General features: G+C 41.7%; 1 protein-coding gene across 1 annotated transcript in view; it reads left to right on the forward strand.

The window, feature by feature from the left end:
- Positions 1 to 5,094: 5,094 nt before the first annotated feature.
- The window catches only part of TES (testin LIM domain protein), a 48,737-nt gene continuing 32,756 nt past the window's right edge, over positions 5,095 to 21,075 (forward strand). The window contains exon 1 of the mRNA XM_042469935.1: positions 5,095 to 5,252. Coding sequence (XP_042325869.1) covers positions 5,226 to 5,252 — 27 coding nt within the window. The 5' untranslated portion in view covers positions 5,095 to 5,225. The remainder of the gene's footprint in view (positions 5,253 to 21,075) is intronic.

Here is a 21,075-nt window from a genome sequence, read left to right on the forward strand (position 1 = left end):
AGTGACAGCTAACTGGGACCTTGAAGAGAGCATATTCAGTGTTTCCAGTACCCATGGTCAACTCAAGACCCCATTTGCCTGGTCATGTAAGGCTAAATCTAGGGACCAGTGGTATGGGTTTTCTGAGAAAAGTAGAATTGGAAAACTCCCTGGAACTACTGTATCTGATTTAACAGAAATATTATATTCAAACCCATTCAAGGCCTTATGTGGAAAATACTTTATTAAAATATAATTCAAACTGTAAAGAGAATATGATAATCTTCCCTTATAGTTAACAAAAAAAAAAAAAAAACGTATTATACCTGAAAGAATACTTCTTTTTTAAGGACACATGCCTAAAAAGAGCTGGACATGATGACATAGCTTATATCAACAGGCTAACTGTCTTTTGCTGAAGTAGAGAGCTGGCATGGTGTAGTGGCTTGAGAGTCAGTCTACAACTCTGGAGATCAGGGTTCAAATTCCCACCTATCCAAGAATTACACAAATTCTCAATAAGACAATGACAAACTTCCCCTGAAGGAATCTTTCCAGGAAAACCCTACAATAGTTTGGCAAGCTTCTTCAATTCTCTGACTCCATAAATCAGAGTCAATCTGAAGACACATAACAATTAGTGTGAGAGCCAGCTTGGTGCAGTGGCTTGAGTGTTGAACTAGGACACTGGGAAACCAGGGTTCAAATCCCAGCTCAGCTATGTAAGCCCACTGTGTGACCTTTGGCAAGTCGCACTCTCTCAGCTGCAGAGGATGGCAATGGCAAACTCCTTTTGAAGAAGCTTGCCAAGAAAACCCCATGATACGGTTGCCTTAGGTTGAATGAATAAATTTATTTATTTATTTATTTATTTATTACGGTTAAAGCTGGTTGTCATAAGATAAAATGGCTTGAAGGTACACAAGAAGAACACCTGGGCCCAATTTCCACTTACATTGGTGTGGTACAGGCAGGTAGCTCCGTGCCGCCCATCTTTCCTGCTTCTTGGTGCCGCAACAGCTGCACTGCACTGCACCGGCACACTGCCAAAAAGAAGCCACTCTAACTGGCTTCCTTTTTGTGGCGGCGCAAAAGAGAAATGGCACCGCCATAATGTCACTTCCTGAAAGTGACGTCCAGACGCTGCAACGCCTGCTTAAATTCTCTCTTCTACTCAACTCTTAAAGGTACAGAAGCCCTCTCCAGTTTTCCCTCTGGTGATCCTAAATACAATAAGCACATCAACTCCCTACTAAACATGAGTGGACTGCATAATATATTTGTATGTTCCTATTTCAAGACACTGTACCCATACTTCTGGATAATACGTAGGGTTAGTTAATAGTTATTAACACACCAGACTATGGAAAGGCAAGGAATTGGCCTTGTCTTATACAGCCACATGAGTCAGAATTCAAAACAATGCTTGTTATCACTTCTGCTGAAAGCGTAACTACCCTGCAAACACCCCTATTTGTTTCCACCTCCTTTCCAAATAGACATCTTTCTTTTAAAACGCACACATACACACATTCTTATCTTGCCGGAAATGAGGCCCAGTACAATATATCTGTATGTTTTCCCTTGGCCTGAAATCATAACCATCAACAGCTTGGCCAGTCAAATGCAAAGGATGTCAGGCCTCCTCTACCTCTAAAAGATCTACATATGAATTTCAGCAAAAGTAACTTGTCTCTTGGATCTGGCCACCCTACGCAGATGTGTACAGTAAACTCCTGGAGTAATGACGTTTATGCCCCCTAGTAAGTACACTTAAAACAATGTACAGTATGATTGGCTGCCAGTGAGTCAGTGTAGTTTGAATCAGAGGGAGGCAGCTACACAGGATTAGTATAGAAGGAGAAAAGGAGACAGGAACCACCAAAGACAATTTGCTGCCTGAGGCAAATGTGGTCCTTCACCCAAGTCAGAGAGGATACAGTGGGTCCCTGGTATCTCCTGGGATTTGGTTCCAGGACCACATGTGGACACCAAAATCCATGGATGCTCAAGTCCCATGAAATACAATGATGTAGTAAAATGGTGGACCTTGTATAAAGTGACAAATCCAAGGTTTGCTTATTGGGGATATATATATGAGAGAGAGAACCAGTGTGGCCTAGTTTGATCATTAGACTAGGACTTTGGAGACCAGGGTTCAAATCCTGGTTCAGCTATGTAAACTACTACGTGAACTTGAGCAAGTCACACTCTCTCAGCCTCAGAGGATAGCCATGGCAGCCTCCCTTCTGAATGAATCTTACCAAGAAAATCCCACCTTAAGGTCACCATCAATCAGAAACAACTTGAAGGCACACAACATATTACACACACACACACACACACACGGCCAAAACACACTACAAAAAAATAATCCAGTATGAGACCGCATTAACTGCCCTGGCTTAATGCTAGGGAATTGGGGGACTTGTCATTTTGTGAAACATTTAGCCTTTCCTATCAGAGAACTCTGGAGCCACCACAAACTACAGTTCCCAGGCTACACTAGCATTGAGCCAGGCCAAGTAAAGCAGTGTCAAACTGGATTATTGGACCTAAGGCTGCATCCACACTGCAGTAATAATCTGGTTTGACACCGCTTTAACTACCATGGCTCAATGCTATGGAATTCTGGGAACTGCAATTCCCAGAATTCCATAGCATTGAGCCATGGCAGTTAAAGCGGTGTCAAACCGGATTATTTCTGCAGTGTGGGTGGACTGTAACTAATCAAAATCTAATGGCCTTACCTCACAAGCAAAACCTTTTGGCCCTGCACTCTCTAATGGTAAGGCTAGACTGAAAAGGCTAAATCAATTTGGCTGCCTTTTCAACACGTTCATTATTGGTTGTCAGCTCCAAACTAGAAACAAAGTAAACAGAATGTAGAGGAAAAGTGAAAGATGGCAAACCAGGAAGGAGACTGAGGAGTTTATCAAACAAGGGGTATAATCCAATGCAATCTGAATGCAATCATGGGGTTTCATGTTATTGCATGATAGACTACCATATGCAATTTCGGGCAAATGGCAAGCTATTTTGGGGCAATGGGAAGTCAGTTCGAACGCAATTCGAATTCACATAAATTCACTGAACTAGTGAATTCACGTGAATGCGTTCTGGCCCCACTTTCTTTTCATTCAAAATTAAGAGAAATTCCTCCCGTGTGATAAACTCCTGAGAGATTTCCTCTCCTGCCCTCTATAAATCCCTGAGAGCCCTTTTGGAAGAGAAGAGGAACCATATTCTTAGTGCTAATAAATTGCTCTCAGGTTGTTATTGAGAAAAATTTGAGACAAAATGTGCCTGGTCTGGTCAGGCAGGCAGCTGAGTCAGCAAATACCTTCATCATGACCTAATCAGTCGCCTCAGGCTGCATCCGCACTGGAGAAATAATGCGGTTTGATGTCACTTTTATTCCCCTGGCTCCATGCTATGGAATTCTGGGAAGTGTAGTTTTGTGAGACATTGAGCCCTTCTCTGTTAGAGAGCTCTGGTGCCACAAACAACTACAAATCCCAGTACTCCCTAGGGCAATGAAATGCATTTTGGACTGCAGCTCTTTCATAACAACAAGATCTACACTGCAGAATCAACATGGTTTCTTTATTTATGATTTGTTATCTGTATTTATATCCTGCCCCTCTCCAATGACTGAGACTCAGGGCGGTTTACAACATGAAACAACAACAACAACAACAATACAATTAAAAATATGCCAAATAGTACATTAAAATAGAATTAAACTACTACAATAAATAAAACAAAGTAGATGCTTTATATGCCACGGTTCCATGCTATGGATTCCTGGGATTTGTAGTTTTGTGAGACATTTAACCTTCTTTCTCAGAAAACCCTGGTTGCTTTGTGTGTTTAAGTATCTCTCTTTGCCTCCCAGTCCCTTCCCCAGTGCAATATAATAAAATAGGTTTGGGTTTTTTTGGTGTTTGTATGTACAGTCAGCCCTCCGTATCCACTGATTTTTTTTATCCATGGATTCAAGCATCCATGGCTTGAAAATATTCAATAAAAGTATACATTCCAAGTAGCACACATTGACTTTGCCATTTTATAGAAGGGACACCATTTTGCTATGCCATTGTATTTAATGGGACTCGAGTATCCACTGCTCTTGTTATCCACTGGGGGTCCTGGAACCAAACCTCAGGGGATAACAAGGGCCCACTGTACAATATAATAACAGGGATAAGGAGTAACAAATATAACAGTTTTGAAGTCATATAGCAAATACAGTTAATATCCAATGATACCTTTGTGAAGTGGAAGGCTTTCATTGCTGGCATCCATAGTTTTCTGTGGGTTTTTCGGGCTATGTGGCCATGTTCTAGAAGAGTTTGTTCCTGACGTTTCGCCAACATCTGTGGCTGGCATCTTCTCTGAAACATCAGGAACAAACTATTCCAGAACACGGCCGCATAGCCCACCAAAATCTAAGGATACCTCTTTGGGGCAAACCTACATTAACAACTGCATGTTGCAAGCTTTCGAAGTCACACTGGTTTCTGTATCAAACTGATGAAGAAGCCAGTGTGACTTTGAAAGCTTGCAACATACAATGGTGCATTTTGGTTGGCCCCAGAAAAGTATAATTGTTTGGATAAAATATCATATGTATTTAATATAATATTCACTGTTACTGGATTAAATATAACCTTTAATGTTATTTATTATAATAATTAATATAATATTTAATATAATATTTAATGTTATTGGATTGAAAGATAACATTTTCTTCCTCCTTATTCCTTCTCCTACTCCAGTAAAAAGCTCTTGCTCCTTTACTCCAACAAGCCTAACAAGTTACACTCCCCCATAATCCCATAGCATGGAGCCAGGGGAGTTAAAGCGGGTTATCTCTGGCAGTGTGGATGCCTCTTCCCCAAAAGCCCGTTGGAAAAAAGAGGGGAAGTCTTCTTTTTGGCCTCAGCGGCCCAATCCCGCTTCGATCGCGCGTTAAAGTATGCGTCCGCACCTCCAAAGCGCAAAGGTATTCGGAAGGCGAGGGGATTGGCTGTCAGAGCTGGCTGCTGCTGAGCCCTGATTGGATTCCGGGCTTCCTTTGTTCCATCCTCCGCCTTTGCTGCAGAAGCAGAGACTAGACTAGAGAGAGAGCGGAAGTTTGGCTGGACTCTGCAGAAGGAGGAGGAGGAGGAGGAGGGTCACTTTGGAGGCAGAGAGGGTCCAGCATTGCAGCAGAAAGAGCAGCCTTTGGACTGCACTCCAAGATGGATTTGGAGAGCAAGATGAAGAAGGTAAGCAGGGAGGGGGGAGAGAACCAGGGCGTCCTCCTTTTCCCGGACGCGTCCTCCATCCCCAGCCTCCTGTCCAGGAAGGGTTGTAAAACGTCCTCCATTTAAAGCATGACTTAAGAAGCATGGGTTTACATTTTTGTGCAGGGTGACCAAGACGCGTCCTCCATTCCTAGCCTTCTGGGTTGCAAAATGTCCTCCATTTGGGGCATGACTCCATTTCTATGCAGGGGGACCAGGCGTCCTCTATTCCCAGCCTGCTGTCCTTTCCCAAATGTCCTCCATTTGGAGCATGACTGAAGAAGCAGAGATCTAGATTTCTAGGAATGTTTTGAGCTCTTTTTTATATTATTTTGCCATGTCCTACATTTTTCTTGGAACCTCCTCCTTGTCGGTGAGGACCCCCCTGGTCACTGGCAGCTTGGAGGCCTGGGGCTCTCTGCAGGGTGATCAGCCACGTCCTCCTTTTCCCGGACGCGTCCTCTCCATTTCAGCCTTCTGTCTAGGAGGGATGTCAAAATGCCCTCCATTTTGAGCATGCCTTAAGCAGGGATTTCCATTTCCATGAGTGTTTTTGACAGCGCCTCCATTCTTCTTTGAATGTCCTCCATTTTGTAGGGCCTTGTCCTCCTTGGTGGTTGGGACATCTGGACAACCTGGAAGGGAGACGAAAAAAACATGGAATGGGACAGAATCATTGTTTATGTGTACCTTCAAGTCCTTTTTGATTTAGGGCCACCCTACCATGGGGTTTTCTTGACAAGAGCTTGTTCAAAGGGGGTTTGCCATTGCCACCCTCTGAGGCTGAGAGAGTGTGACTCACCCAAGGTGGGCTTCCAGGGCTGAGCCAGATTTGAGCCCTGGTCTCCAGAGCCCTAGGCCAAGGCTCAAACCACTACTCCAGACTGTCAGGGAATCCATTGGCAAATTACCTGGATGACAGCCCTGCTGTCTTTTGGGTTCTTTCCATTGTTCTCTGCCTGGCTTTGGAAAATCCCAAACCTAAAATATATGCACACACAGACCTTTCCTTGCTGTCACTTTTTAAGCAATCTGACTCTTCACTTCCTTTAATGTCAGAGGACGGGGGGGGGGGGTTGGTTTACTTTTGGAATTTTATTTAATTATTTAATCATTTATTTATATGTCACCTTTCTCTCAGAAAGGGACCCAAGGTGGCTTACAGATAAAATAGTTCAATATTTATTTAGGCGAGGATTTAGGCATTATGTGCGGTTGATTGAAGGCCTATTCCTGAGTAAATTGACTGGGGCGACGCTTATTGGTTGTTGGCCCTTTGGATGTGTAGTCACTGATTTAGATAAATGTTGGGTCGCCCTTATCTGGAAATGTGGACTATTCCCCAAACCCAAAACCTTTTTCACAGGTGGCTGAGAGAGTGACACTTTTGCTTTCTGAGGGTTCAGTGAGAACAAACTTTAGTTCATGCTATCAAAATGTATGTAATGTGTATAAAATGACCTTCAGACTATGTGTGTAAGATGTGTATGAAACAGAAATAAATTTTATATTCAAATTTGGCTCCAAGGTAACTCATTATGTACATACAGGTAAATACAGGTACAGGTATTCTGAAATCCGCAAAAATCGGAAATCCTAATTGCTTCTGGTCCAAGCATTTTGTGTAAGAGAGACTCTCAGCCTTTACTACAAGGCTATGCATGCTTGCTTAGAAATGAGTTGTCATTGAGCTCTGTGAAGTTTATGACCAAGTTTGTAAAAGTTTTTTTGTTAAAAAAAACCATACTGGGTAAATGTATGATGGAGAAAAAGCACTGGTACGTTATTTTATTTTATTTGAGTACTAGAGGTAATCATTTCCTCTCACATTCCCTGTCCCCTTTAATCTTTGGCCACTGTTCTCACAGTAGTTGGGAAAGAATGAGTTTTCTTTGCCACAGTGTAATTTTGTAAGCTGTCCTTGTTGTAAAGAAAGGTATAGTGGAGGAACTTGGACAGCAAAGGTCTATTATTATTATTATTATTATTATTATTATTATTAGCTTTACAAAAGACCTGCTTCTGAAGGCAGAAACTGGTAGAAGAAGTGGCATGGAATGAAACAGCAGCCAACATTTTGATACTCTTCTTTGGGGGGTGGCTATAGGGACTGCTGTGACGAGCACCTATGCCTGCATCCGCGCTGCAGAAATAATCCGATTTGACCCCACTTTAATTCCCATGGTTCAGTACTATGGAATTCTGGGATTCGTAGGTTGTTGTGCCACCAGAGGAATTCCATAGCATTGAGCCATGGTAGTTAAAGTGGGGTCAATCCCGATTATTTCTGCAGTGTGGATGCAGCCTACATCTCAGAATTCATCAGTACACTACCATATACCACAGATTCGGACAATGAAGCTGGGTCAACCATATTAAAATAAGATCAAATTGCAACTCTTCAATATAGTATCACAGCCCCACCTACTCATAATCAACAAGTGCTTCCCCACATGGGAATGTCCTCCAGGACAAATATTTCCTTATCTCCCCACCTAACATCTTAGGTTGGCTTTCCTGTGCCAAAATGTAGTGTCTTTTTCCTCTAGGTGGGCATGGCCTTAAGGACAGAAAATGATCTGTGCTTCCTTGATAGCTTCTCCACTTTGTGCCCATAGGAGGGTCCACCTGGACCTCTTGACTCCTTTCAGGTTGTCTACTTTTAGGATATTGCTAAGCTACAAACAGCCCAGCTGTCCAGCATTTTGACATCATAATGCCAGTATTCATATCTTTTTATTCTTTTTTTAAAATAATCTTATAGTGATAGCAGTAGTATCAGAGGCTGCAGTCTCAATCTATAGAGCTACTAGCTTGCTTGGGATGGAGGAAGCATGCCTGAGTTAACAGATGATAGCTCAAATGTGGAAAAGTACTGCCAGATGTGTCCCTATCAATAATACCTGGTGGAAAGGCCTCAAAATGGGGTACAGCAGGACACCACCAAGGTTGGATCTAAGCTATCCGAAGCCCCCATAGATCCACCACTCTCTGGCCTGACTTTGGCTTCTTGGGGAAGTCATTTGGAATGAAATACATATTTGTGACTTTGACTTTTGAGGCTTTGATTATTTGCGGTTTTTGATTAATATGTTTTCTCTAGGAATCTCTAGGTCCTCCAGTGCAACTCTGCCAGAAGTTGGCCATAGAGATTTGCTATAAAACCTAGAAGTTCCTGGGGAAAACATTTCCATAGGCATATGTAGGTCCTCCAGCACGATCACCTTCTAGCAAATGTTGGTCACAGAGTTTCACTGGAGGACCTGGAGATTCCTAGCCAGGTATCCTCTCAAGTAAAAAGAATAGTGTTTGTTTTTTAATTTGTGGTTTTCTCACATTCATGGGGGATCTTCACCCCTAACCCCAGTGAATATGGAGGGACTACAGGTATTGTACTTAGTTTCTCTTTCTCAGATATTACTAGCTTTTTTTAAAAAAAAGGCTTCCTTGCAGACAACCAAATTAGAAACTGGTATGTTTTATTCTACATATACATTTTCTCGTGCATTTATTGTGGACTCTGGAAAACAGAGAAACAGTTCATCCATTTGCAAGATAAATAATACAATATTGAACAGGGCTCCTCTAAAGCTCACAGATGGTTGTGTGTGTTGTATGAAACTGAGGTGAGTTTATTGCCATCTTTTAGTTTCCTGACGCATAGCATATATCGATGCAAAATGTGTGAATACAGTGGGTCCTTGGTATCCGTTAACCAGTTTGGTTCTAGGACCCCTTGGATATCAAATTCCATGGATGCTCACGTCCCATTAAATGCAGTGTTGTAGTAAAATGGTGTCCCTTAGAAATATATATATATATATATATATATATATATATATATTAATTTGTCTTTTCAAGCCATAGATGGTTGAATCTGTGGATAGGGAGGACCAACTCTATAACCACTTGCTGTGAGTGTGAGCTCATCATCCTGTTATGGATGACTTCAGCATTTTGCTCTGTTCATTTGTCTTAAACATTTAATTTTCCCAAGCTCTGAAGTTAAGTCAGGAAATGGAGAAATGGAGATCTTTTCTGCTCTAGGGAAGCCAAAAGTCTTGATGACAGGAATTTATCTCTCACTGTTTGCTCTGATGGATTCTGCCTGGGTGGCGACTGGGAGTTGGCGAGATAAGCTCTTTCTGAATTTATTATAGTTCTGTAATGCTACTACATTAGAAGCAGCACAGCTGTTAAGCTTTTTGGCTTCTTATAACCCTGTTATTCTTATATACAGCCTAGGCAGGAATTGAGTGTCCCTCTAGATGTTGGACTTCATCTCCCAATGGCCTTTGCCAGCATAGGTGAAGAAGGCTCTGAGAGAAGCAGTCCAGCAACATCCATAGAGCTGCACAATTGCACTACTCTTGTGTAGCCTTAAGTGTGGTCTCACTGAGCTACCCAGTCTGTTGGGGTTTGTCAGCCCTCCTTTTTTTTAGTGGGCAATCTGGCACAACTTGGGGGAACATGTGGTCCTCCAGATGTTGCTGGATTCCAATTCCCAGCAGTACTATAACTTGGTCAGTATTGGAGATGATGGGAGTTGTATTTCATCAACATCTGGAAGGACACAAGATCCTGATACTTCACCTAGTGTCTGTGTGTGGTATCAGCTTACTTACTGATAGCTAGTTGTACCTTAACTGTTATATATTCATATCAAACATTATTTGCTTTGTGGATTCAAAAACCTGTTGGTGGAGCTAGACATTCTTGTTTTTGAAACACAAAAACATGAAGTCAGCCCATTCCCAAGTGCTTTGAAATCTGGGCCCAGGAAACTTCCTAGCAACTCATACTGGTACAGCTCTGTGAGGTAACACAAGACAGGCATGGTTTGTGGCTTGGTGCTCAAACCATTCACTCATTCTCCTGATGCAAATAGACTGAATTTGCACCCCATATCAATGGGAGTACAGACTAGAAGATCACACAGCCTGAGCATACTGACATGCACTGAACCACACTCATAGTTATATTTGCATGCTGATCCCTGCTGTAGAGAGAGCTCGCATGGTATAGTGGTTTGAGCATTGGATTCCACTAGGCCATGGAAATCCACTGGATGACCTTGGGCAAGTCACACTCTTCCAGCTTTAAGAGGAAGGCAAAGGTGAACCCCCCCCCCCAAAAAAACAAATCTTGTCTAGAAGGCCCATGATAGGTTCGAACTGACATTAAGTCAGGAAGGACTTGAAGGCACACCACCACCACCACCACCACCACCACCACAAATTCCTATAGAGCTTGCAAATCCCTGGCCATGTTTGCTGGGGTAGTCCAGAAAAGTACATTGGGACAGAAAAAGTGGGCTAGATGAACTGTGTGTGCACCAGGTTGTGTGTCCTTTCTTGCTCATAAGGCATTGGTATGCAAATTTCAGCTCTTCTGGTATGATTGCACCACATTTCCCATGAACTCTCATTGCCAGTGCTGGAAGGCTGCTGGGAGTTGTGATCCAACACGGTCTGAAAGGCCACAGAATGCTCATTCCTGTCTTAAGACATCAGGTAGATCTGGTAACAGTAAAAACAAAGCAGTTGATGACATCACATCTTGATCTAAGACCAACAGATGTGTTCATGCCAAGTTGAGTTCTCTGAATGTGTGTCAGTGATGTTTAGATACAACAAAGGGCTTTCCTGCACCATTTGCACCAACCGTTGCTTTCCAAATCACTACCATAAGTAGCTTGAAGTTGCATGACAAATCTTAATTGAACTGACTTACTGGAAGTTGAGGGAAATTGCTCAGCATCCTTACTCACCAGAATTTATGAACATTAATTTACTGTAGTTATCTTTAAAAAATACCATTTTATTATCATTGTGCAGGAATACATGCCCATTACATAAATGGCATTTCTGCAATCATTATAGTGATGAACGTGTAATAAATGTTTGGATAACAGGAGGAAACTTGAAAAAACAGAAGCATATAAAGAGGTAAAAGGGAAGAAAAGGCAACTTAGATGAGCAATTTCTGCAGAAAGTGGAAACACTCTGTTCTTATCTCAGATGGTTTTGTTTAGTGAAGTGGGGTAAGTTCACCGGAAAATGGCTTTGTCTGTGTACCTTCTTAGAAAGAGGCATGGATATGCAATCTTGTATACATTCCATTTTCAGACAGTACAGCTTTTTGTTTAGTATATAAAAGAGGGCTGATATAATTGCCCATAATAGTGAAATTGAGGTGGAGGAAGTTTAATAAAATTGTGTTACATACAGCTTTGACTGGCAATATGTCAGTGTTTATTTTAAGGCAACTTGTGGCCCTCCAGATATCAATGGACTGCAACTTTATGACCCTCATCATTGATTGTGCTGGCTATGCCTGATGGGAGTTATAGTCCATTTGGAGGACCATCCAGTCCTTTTACAAAGAGAGATGAGGTTTGTGAAGTCGAAGGCTTTCATGGCCGGCATCCAGTTTTTTTGTGGGCTATGTGGCCATGTTCTAGAAGAGTTTATTCCTGACGTTTCATCAGCATCTGTAGCTGGCATCTTCAAAGAAAGATATCAAATTGTTCAAATTGAGATCAAGTGCAGACTTTAAACAGAGGCTAGATGGCCATCTGTCGGAGATGATTTGATTTGGATTCCTGCATGACAGGGGGTTGGACTGGATGGCCCCTGCGGTCTCTTCCAACTCTATTATTCTATGATTCTATGACTTCCCTCCCCCCAAAAAGTGATGGTTTAGTGATGTAGCTATTTTAATATTTTTCTATTTCCCCAGGATGTTTTGCATGGAAACATGGATCTGTTGATGAATAAATGTTTGCTTTTGTATGATGTCACAACTAGTATGCATCATGCAGGATGAAGCAATGTGTTTTTCAGCTCTTATTGACTTTATCAGGTAAAGAATCTGGTGGGGGAAAAGACATAAGAAATGATATTTTAAAAAAGAGTTTCTTAGGCGCGGTACATACCGCCCATTTTATCTCTGGGTTAGGGGCAGGGCAGCCTCACCGGCAACCCTATGGCCCCAATCCAGAGTTTTTCTGGACCATGGAGAAGCGTACCCTTTCTCCCCAGTGTCATTCCCACAGCCGTTTGGTGGCTGCAAGAACAAGGCGCACACCCAGAAGGAGCTCCGTTTTGGAGCTCCTTCTTGCGCCGCACCGTTTGGATGCGGCACATGCATGATGTAATCATGGTGGCCCCCGAGTAGATGGGAGGCCACCATGATTACAGCACCGCTACATACTAAGGTTGCAGGACATGCGGACGCTCTGCCCCCGGGCAACCCTTGTACATGGCCTGGTTAGTGCAAAGCGCCGGTCTGGATCACGCCTTAGAAAATGCAACTTTTCTTCCACGTTGTTCTTGGGAGAATAGAAAATTGGAAGAGGGGCCACATATTTTTCTTGTAAATATATCTTCTGGAACACTGAAAAATGGCACTACTGAGGGAATATTTTCAAGCTTACCCATAGGAATACAAGTTGCTTATTATGGCAGGGAGAACTGATGTTGCTAGGAAGACCTTAAACAAAAAGGAAATTTATGAATGATATCTTTTACCTTTATGGTCAGCCACACAAAATTTCTGCATTTAGAAATAAATGAAAATGAATGTTTATGAAAAGGTTTAGAGAGCCAGTTCTGGAAGAATATAAAGTCTGGTAAGGATAAATAATATGTCAGCGTATGCATAAACAATAAGGCAGAAAAAAAGCACTAAAGTATAAGCTCTTCTTAATGAATACTGTCCTTGCAATTCACGGATGGCCAGCCTGTGGCCCTACAGTTGTTGGGATACAAATCCCATCAACTCTGGCCAGTAATGGGAGGTGCAATCCCACAACATCTGAATGATTGTAAGTTGCTTTAATTAATTAGAACGACCTTCCTTTTCTCCTTCCTAAATTTCAAGAAATATACTATGAAGTAGATTCATCCATTCCAGTCTCAGCACAGAAACACATCCAAATATTTCAAACAATGTTTGGGCAACTCTGGCTTTCTTTGTTAAAAATAACGACTCCGTTGAATGTGGCTGGATAGAAAATGTTGATCCTCTGTAGCCTTTTTTTCCCAGACTGCCTGGATATAGAAAAATACATAAATCTCAGGCTTCAGTGTCTTCTAGTTACTTGACCTGATGTAAAATTAGAAGACCCAGGGAAAAGTACATCTGGAAAACATGATTATGTTCCCCACCCCCATCCCTTTTCTCTCTTTTTTCTTTCTGGTTTTTGCATTCATATCGTTTTCGACTTATGGCGACCTTATCACAAGGTTTTCTTGGCAAGTTTCTTCAGAAGGGGTTTACCATTGCCATCCTCTGAGGCTGAGAGTGTGTGACTTGCCCAAGGTCATCCATTGGGTTTCCATGGCTAAGATGGGATTTGAACCCTAAGCTATCTCACACGGTTGTTTTAGTAGTTCAGACTACTACACCATGCTGGCTCACCATTAGTATATGGTTCTCTATAGAACATTCATTATTATGGCTTGATTAGACCCTATTAATTCTATAAATTGTAAGCTGAGAATGAGTTTTTAATTGGTTTATGGTGTAATATTTAAAAGGTTTGACTGCTGCTTGAAAGATTCATGTCCCAATGGAGGCATGAAATTTACTGGGTGACCTTTGAAACAATCATTCTACTTCAGATTGAACTACCTCACAGGGTTGTTGTGAAAATTAGGACTGCTGCCGCACTGCAAAAATAAAGCAGGCTTTTTTTAACTACCATGGCTCAATGCTTAGACATTCTGGAATTTGTAGTTTTGTGAGATACTGGTATTTAGCCTTCCCTGTTGGAGAGCTTTTGTGCCCCCAGCAAACTATAAATCCCAGGATTTCACAGCATGATTCATGGAAGATAAAGTGGTGTCAAACTTATATTTCTGCAATGTGGCAACAGCCAAAGTGGGATGAAAGAAAGTTTCATACGCCACTCATGAGAAAAAAACACAGAAAAGCAGAATATGAATGTAACAAAGTTAAAACATGTATATTTTTCAAAGTGCCATTACAAAGAAAGACACCTAATTCTTAATAAATTATCTCCTAGGCCACATTTAACTTTCATCAACTCTGGTTCTACACAAGAAAAGGGGAGGGGAGAAGATAGTAAAGCATGTGGGAGAGATGGGGAGTAAAATTATCACTTTTGAAGCATTTGTCAAAGATATTACACTGCTGAATAAATGGGAGGGATGATATGAAGTAGATCAGCTTTTCTAACTGCATCGTTCGTAGTACTGTAAGTCAGTTTTTATCCTCTTTCTACAGGAACACTTAGGAGGGAGGTTAAAGTCTATAGTGCCATGGATGTAAAATAATTAGTAATATCACACATATTAGTTACATTCATGTTTAGTCATACACACACCAGCTTTTCCTTTTTCCAAGATTTGGGACTAAATAGACTCTCCCCTATAAAATGACAGAGTTTATCTGGGAGAATGTCAAAACTGAACTTCAGATTCAGATGAGGGATAAGGGTGTTTATATAGAAAGAGTACTCTTTTGTTGGGGTGGGGTGACGTTATTAGGCCAGATCTTAATTACTAGCATACTATATTATACTTCAGTGCCTTCCCATGGAGGGATGAACAAATGTCAGCACAAAGATTAATGCTGGCATTGGAGGGTTAGGGGAGTCAAAAACTTATACAGGATTGCTGCCTGGGTTACTTGAATGTCTTTACATTTAAGCAGGCTGGAAAATTAAGGTGTCTTGAGTTGCCTTCTCTCATTTACAGACACATTACTCCATGAAGACAAATGGCAAGGTATTTATCCTTGGGCAGCATCTTTATTGCGGAAATAATCCGGTTTGACACCACTTTAACTGCCGTGACTCAGCGCTGTGGAATTCCAGGGATTGTAGTTTGCTGTGGCACCAGAGCTCTCTGCCAGAGAAGACTAAATCTCTCACAAAATGACTATTCGCAGAATTCCATAGCATTGAGCCATGGCAGTTAAAGTGGTGTCACACTGGATTGTTTCTGCAGTGTGGATGCAGTCTTGGTTACTGATATAAAGAATAGGATGAGCTAGAGATTGAGAAACAAGATGTTTATCCATCACACTGCCATGTCATGTCATGGAAAGAAAGCTGATTGAATCTTAATAATAAGCCAAAATCAAGTCTCACAGAAAACATCCTTTGTATACCCAGAACTAATTGTTTAGAATTAGCCTGCGGCTCAATAATTATGAATGTGTTATTTATTACTTCCTGCAGTGATTCACTGAGTGCATTAATGTGCTAGGAAAGCCTGTAAAATGAGTCATGCCTCCTCCTCACAGATGAAATTTCATATTCACTGAAATCTTGATAATTTAAAAGCTGAAGTGCTAAGCAATGCTCCGAGTATGATGAACACTATACATCTTTGGCAGAGGCAGTGGTTTTTTCTAATGTCTGTGTTTCCCATTAACTTTGCCATGGAGAGTCTGAGAGGGATACAGTTCACGCTTTATGAAACCCTTGCTAGTGGATCCTTTGTTCTTCACTGGAATTCGCTTTGCCCTGTCTGTGACACTGGTGAACTCCATAAAATGTGTCAGTAGGTCACAGACAGGCATGGCATTTGCATGCTGCAATCACAGAGATTGCCCCAGGAAAGGAGGAATTGGCACTGAGACATAGGATTCCTCTGTACAGGAATTGTGGCATTTTTTCTTTTGCAAAAAAGGATGAATGGGTGAAACAGGTTCCTGCTCAGATGACCACTCCAAATTTGCCTGCCTTTCTTATATAAAGTGTTTATATTAAATGTAGGTCACATCCAGGATTTCCCTGGCCAGAGAAAATGGCAGAAGGGCAAGCAAAGCAGCAGACCTGGTATGAAAAAGAAAATTGGACTGCAAGCCATGCTTAGTTAGCATGCAGCAGGGAAAAGTCTGCTCCATCTCGATTTGTTCACTGCCAACTGCCCCTTGATCCTTGTCCTTGTTGTGCATGTCTTCATACTTGTTATTTTGTAGCTGCTACCTTGGAAACCAGCTCCAAGTAAAAAATGGATCTCTCGTCACAGTTCTAATAAATCTTACAGCTAGGTTCAGCACCCATCCTAGAGCAGGATGGGAAAGCAAAACCAAGTGGAAAACTCTGTTCTTAAACAACTTTAGAGTTCTTTCATGTGCAAGGAATGTTACGGCGGTGAAGTTAACTCTATTTCATAAGTGTTAGAACTGCTGGTTGGCAAGGTAGACCTGAATTTACCTGTGTGTTTGGGGATTCTTTGAAGCAGGTCCGGATATTGTGTGAGTTATCTGTGGGGCACTTACTCAGCAGGGCGGTTCGGTCATAAAGTGACCTCATCCAACTGTAAAGCAAGAAAACCATATGGAATGTTCCCCTTCAACCTACACACCAAGGCAATCGTGGTTTCTTCCCATTTTAAACTCTTGTCATTAAAAAAACCTTTTCTCTGTTCTGTTGGCATTGAATGTAATTGCAACAGACCTCTTAGTATCATCTATAAAAGCCTCACATATATGTTCTCTCAAGCTGCATCGACACTGCAGAAATAATCCAGTTTGTTATCGCTTTAACTGCTGTGGCTCAAGGCTAGGGAATTCTGGGAAATTTAGTTTCAAACTGGATTATTTCTGCAGTGTGGATGCAGCCTTAGTGATGATTAAATGGCCCTATTGCAACAACCAGTGCAGTTCTCTCCCCTTCCACTGAAGCAGAAGGGTGCTGATCTGCCAGTGTAAAGGAAAGTGTTTTGGACTATAGGTCTTATCATCTGCAGACAGCATGGCCAGGAACTATGGGGTCAGTCATGCAGAATTTATGGAGGTAACTAGGTTGACTACCTCTGGCCTATGACTTTGCAGGGAAGCTGTTCCTTTTCCTTTTTTTAAAAAAGATAACAAAAATAAAACATTGAAAATAACATTGAAAAGAAATCATTTTACATACACATCCTTCTTCTATTCACAACTTCCTTCCTTATGCACAGGCTTCCACCTTGTCAATTCATTTATACAGTTGTACTGTCCATTATCATGTGCATAAATTTGATTCTATCATAAATTTCCAGGTTTTTGTTTTTAACCCCTTGACACTGAGAGCAGTATTTCTGCTTGTGCTGCTCACAGTCAGCATAATTTCTGTATAAAGTATTAATATTTTTTGTTATGTTTATATTCAGTGGTTCCTCTAAGGAATTCACAGTTTTCCTTCTCTGTACTTAATCTGCCCAAGACCTCCATGAGATCTACCTCTGGCTACCTGACCAGCCTACTCATATAATCACTAAATTCCCCTCTTTAATAGAGCTTGAACCCCTACCTTGTTAGCATGGCATTTGCCATCTGAAATATCATGAAATATATTCAGAAGTTTACATAGGATGTGGAGCCATATTAGGGTGTCAATATATGTCATGATTATCATCATTTCTCTTTGAAACAGGATATTTACCTTGGTGGTTCAGGTGAAAAATCCTGTCTGAACTCACTGATCTCCACTCATTCAGCCATTCCTGGAAATTGTAAACTGCAACAGGAATACGTTTATCAATAAGTAGTTTTAGCATTTTCCTTTCCCCTCTCCATCCTTTTTTCCTTATCTGCCATGTCACTGCAGGTTGTAAGCATACCAACAATGCTGTCTTCTGTTCATTCATCTTTGCACTGGTCTGGTAGTTTATATCATTGTTCACTCGGTATAAAAATGCTCACTTTTGTATGTTTTTAATTGTACTTGTTTTTAAAATTGTACGCTGCTCTGAGGGGAGGGGAGAGAAGCAGAATGTAAATAAATATATTAATAATAAATGTATAACTTAAAAAATGAGGTGCATTTTATAAATACATTATTTGATAATGTAGATTTTTCTCCTGTTATGTTGGTGTGGGAAACCTTTGGCTTTCTACATGTTGGACTATAACTCCCATCATCCCTATGAATGGAATTGGAGTCCTGCAGCATCTGGAGAATCACAGCACCCCCAACCCTGTATTGATAGCTGATATTCAGCCTTCATTTCCTGAGACATTTGAGTGGCAGCAGGCTGTGGTTTGGTCAGTGCTTATATATATATATAGAGAGAGAGAGAGAGAGAGAGAGAGAGAGAGAGCCTGCTTTGACTCCCCAGAAACATTCCAAGTTGATTAAAGCAAGCTTACTTTTTCAAACATTAGACTAGCCTGTAACCATTTATAACACTTGGCTCTGAAGTAATATTTGACTTGTGGAGGCACTGTGCAACAGATGACTTCAATCACTGTGCTTGTAATGCCTTTCATACGCAGACTGCCTTGAAAGCAGGCTGGGCATGTTTGAAATGCCAGATGTTTTAAAAGAATTTTTAGCAACTGACATACAGGAACCTCTTTTGGCAAAATTTCAAATGACCTATGTATCTAACATTCTTCTGTAATTCCATTTATGGAGAAATTGATTCCATCCTCCCTTAAAAAAAAAAAATCTGCAGGGCAATTTATTATGGTTTTGAATAAATTGGAAGGGAAGTTTAGTGTTCACTGTCGGGTGCTCAGAATTCCACATAGGTCCAGTATAAAATACTGTTTTTGCCAGTCTCAGCACATGCTTTAGGATAGAAATGATTATGACTAATGTAACACAGCCTGTAATTTAGTCATCTTGGGGCTTGTTTCACAGTGCAGCACCGGGATTATTTCTTGTGGATTAAAACCACAGCCTGGAAATGTTTTGGGGGGGGGGAGTTTACGGCTCCCAGGACACCACTGACTGGGAGATTTGGGGCATTGCCTGCCAAAAGATAACTTTTCCAAGCTCTGTGCAAAACCTGTTCAATGACTTTTGCAGAAATAATCCAGTCTGATATCTCTTTAACTGCCAAAGCTCAATGCTCTGGAGACCTCGGATTTGTAGTTTGTCGTGGCACCAGCACTCTGTGGAAACAGTGAAAGCTAAATGTCTTACAAAACTACAATTCCCAGAATTCCATAGCATTGAGCCATGAGAATTAAAGAAGTACCCACATCTCCAGAAACACAGAGTTCCCAACACTGCCTCATAAAACACCTCTAGTTTTCTCTGCAGTTTCTCACAAAAATGGCAGTTCCTCCATTTTGAGAGGGACTGTAGACAAACACAGAGGTATGTGAGCTTGTTGGGAAGAGTTGGGCCACAGGAGGAGAATTTGGCTCCCAGATGCCACACAGTTGCTTGTCCTAATGTACAGAATTGTCCCACTTCATTTCAAAAAACTAACACAGCAGCCCAATTAAATAAAGGTTTGGTCCAAAAGTGCCAATATCAATAATGCATTCACTTCAATGGCTCAGTAGGTAGTGTCAGTCATATAAACCCAAGGGACTGTATCCAGAATTGCATGGAATAACATGCTGTAAATTGGATGCTCCATCGGATAGAAGTGAAGGGATATATTTTCAGAGATCCCAGCTCCCCTGCAGATATCCAGGCTCCTGAACATTTGGAACTGGGAGGAAAGTGTGCAGAGGGAGAGAAAGAATTGACAAAAATCACTACCCCTGCCTCTTCTTACAGCCAAGCTCAGTTCGATCTAATATCAGCTGGTACCGCATAGTGGTTTGAGCACTGGACTAGGACCCTGGAGACCAGGGTTCAAATCCCAACATGGTCACGTAAACCCACTGGGTGACCTTGGGCAAGTCACACTCTCTCACCCTTAGAGGATGGCAATGGCAAAGCCCTTCTGAAGCAACTTGCCAAGAAAACCCCATGATAGATTTGCCTTAGGACAGGGGTAGGCAACCTTTTTGAGCCGGGGGCCGGGTTGCTGTCCCTCAGACAACTGGGGGAGAAGCAAAAAAAAATAAAATAAAAAATAAAAATTAATTAATAATTTTTTAAAAAATTAAATTAATAAATAAACCAGGACAAAGGTAGGACAAATTTTTCAAATGGAGGCCACCTTTTTAAAAAAAAACAATGGAGGACACGTGAAAAAAATTTGCTGATTTTTAAAAAAAAATAAATGCATGTTTCGAGAGGGCTTCTATAGACAATGGCCCCCCTGCCCGCTGCTTGCCCCCCTTGCCTGCCCGCTTGCCCCCCCTTGCCTGCCTCCTCCTGATAGGCCAAAGGCCCCACGCCCCACGCGAGAGGCCAAAGGCCTCCGGCGGGCAATCGGCGGCAGGACCGGGCTGAGGCCGGTCCCAAGGCCTTGCTGGGCCACATCTGGCCCGCAGGCTGTAGGTTGCCTACCCCTGCCTTAGGATCACACTAAATCAGGTACAATTTTTAAAGTGTCCCAGTACAGTCAAATAATAATTACATAATCGGCAGCCACTTTGTCAAAAGGGTCAAACACAGGAAACAGCACTTATTTTAACCTGTATTCCACAGAAACCAGAAGTTTTCCATCATTGTGTTGTATAGTATTAAAAATAACCATTTGTTTTCAAAACCTATAGGCCCTCTTTTGTGAGGGTAAGGAACAACACTTGGGAAAAGAATCAATTCAGAATGTGATGGGTTTAAAAGATTTGTATGCTGAAACACCACAGTTTTAATCTGACTGTTGTATAGATTCTGCCTTGACCTTTTCTAGTTCCAATGCCTCTCACCAGTGACTATGGACCTTATCACACATGGGGGGGGGGGGGGGTTTGCAGCTCAGATCCGCAGTCACTCCTGTTCTAGCAATGCAAAGCGTGATGTTTTTTCACACCAGATCCAGAGTCACTCCTCTCTAGCAATGCAAATTAAGGTAAAAAGGTGATGTTTTACCACACCTGGTTGCCTTTGCACTGCCCTTCCGAACTGAGGGGGAAGCGGAGTCAGTTCTATTCCAAGCAAGTCACGTGATGCGGATTCAAGCAAAGGGGAGTGAGTGCACATTGTATTACC

Source organism: Sceloporus undulatus, chromosome 5 (assembly GCF_019175285.1).
Source record: "Sceloporus undulatus isolate JIND9_A2432 ecotype Alabama chromosome 5, SceUnd_v1.1, whole genome shotgun sequence".
In the NCBI taxonomy this organism is placed as follows: domain Eukaryota; kingdom Metazoa; phylum Chordata; class Lepidosauria; order Squamata; family Phrynosomatidae; genus Sceloporus; species Sceloporus undulatus.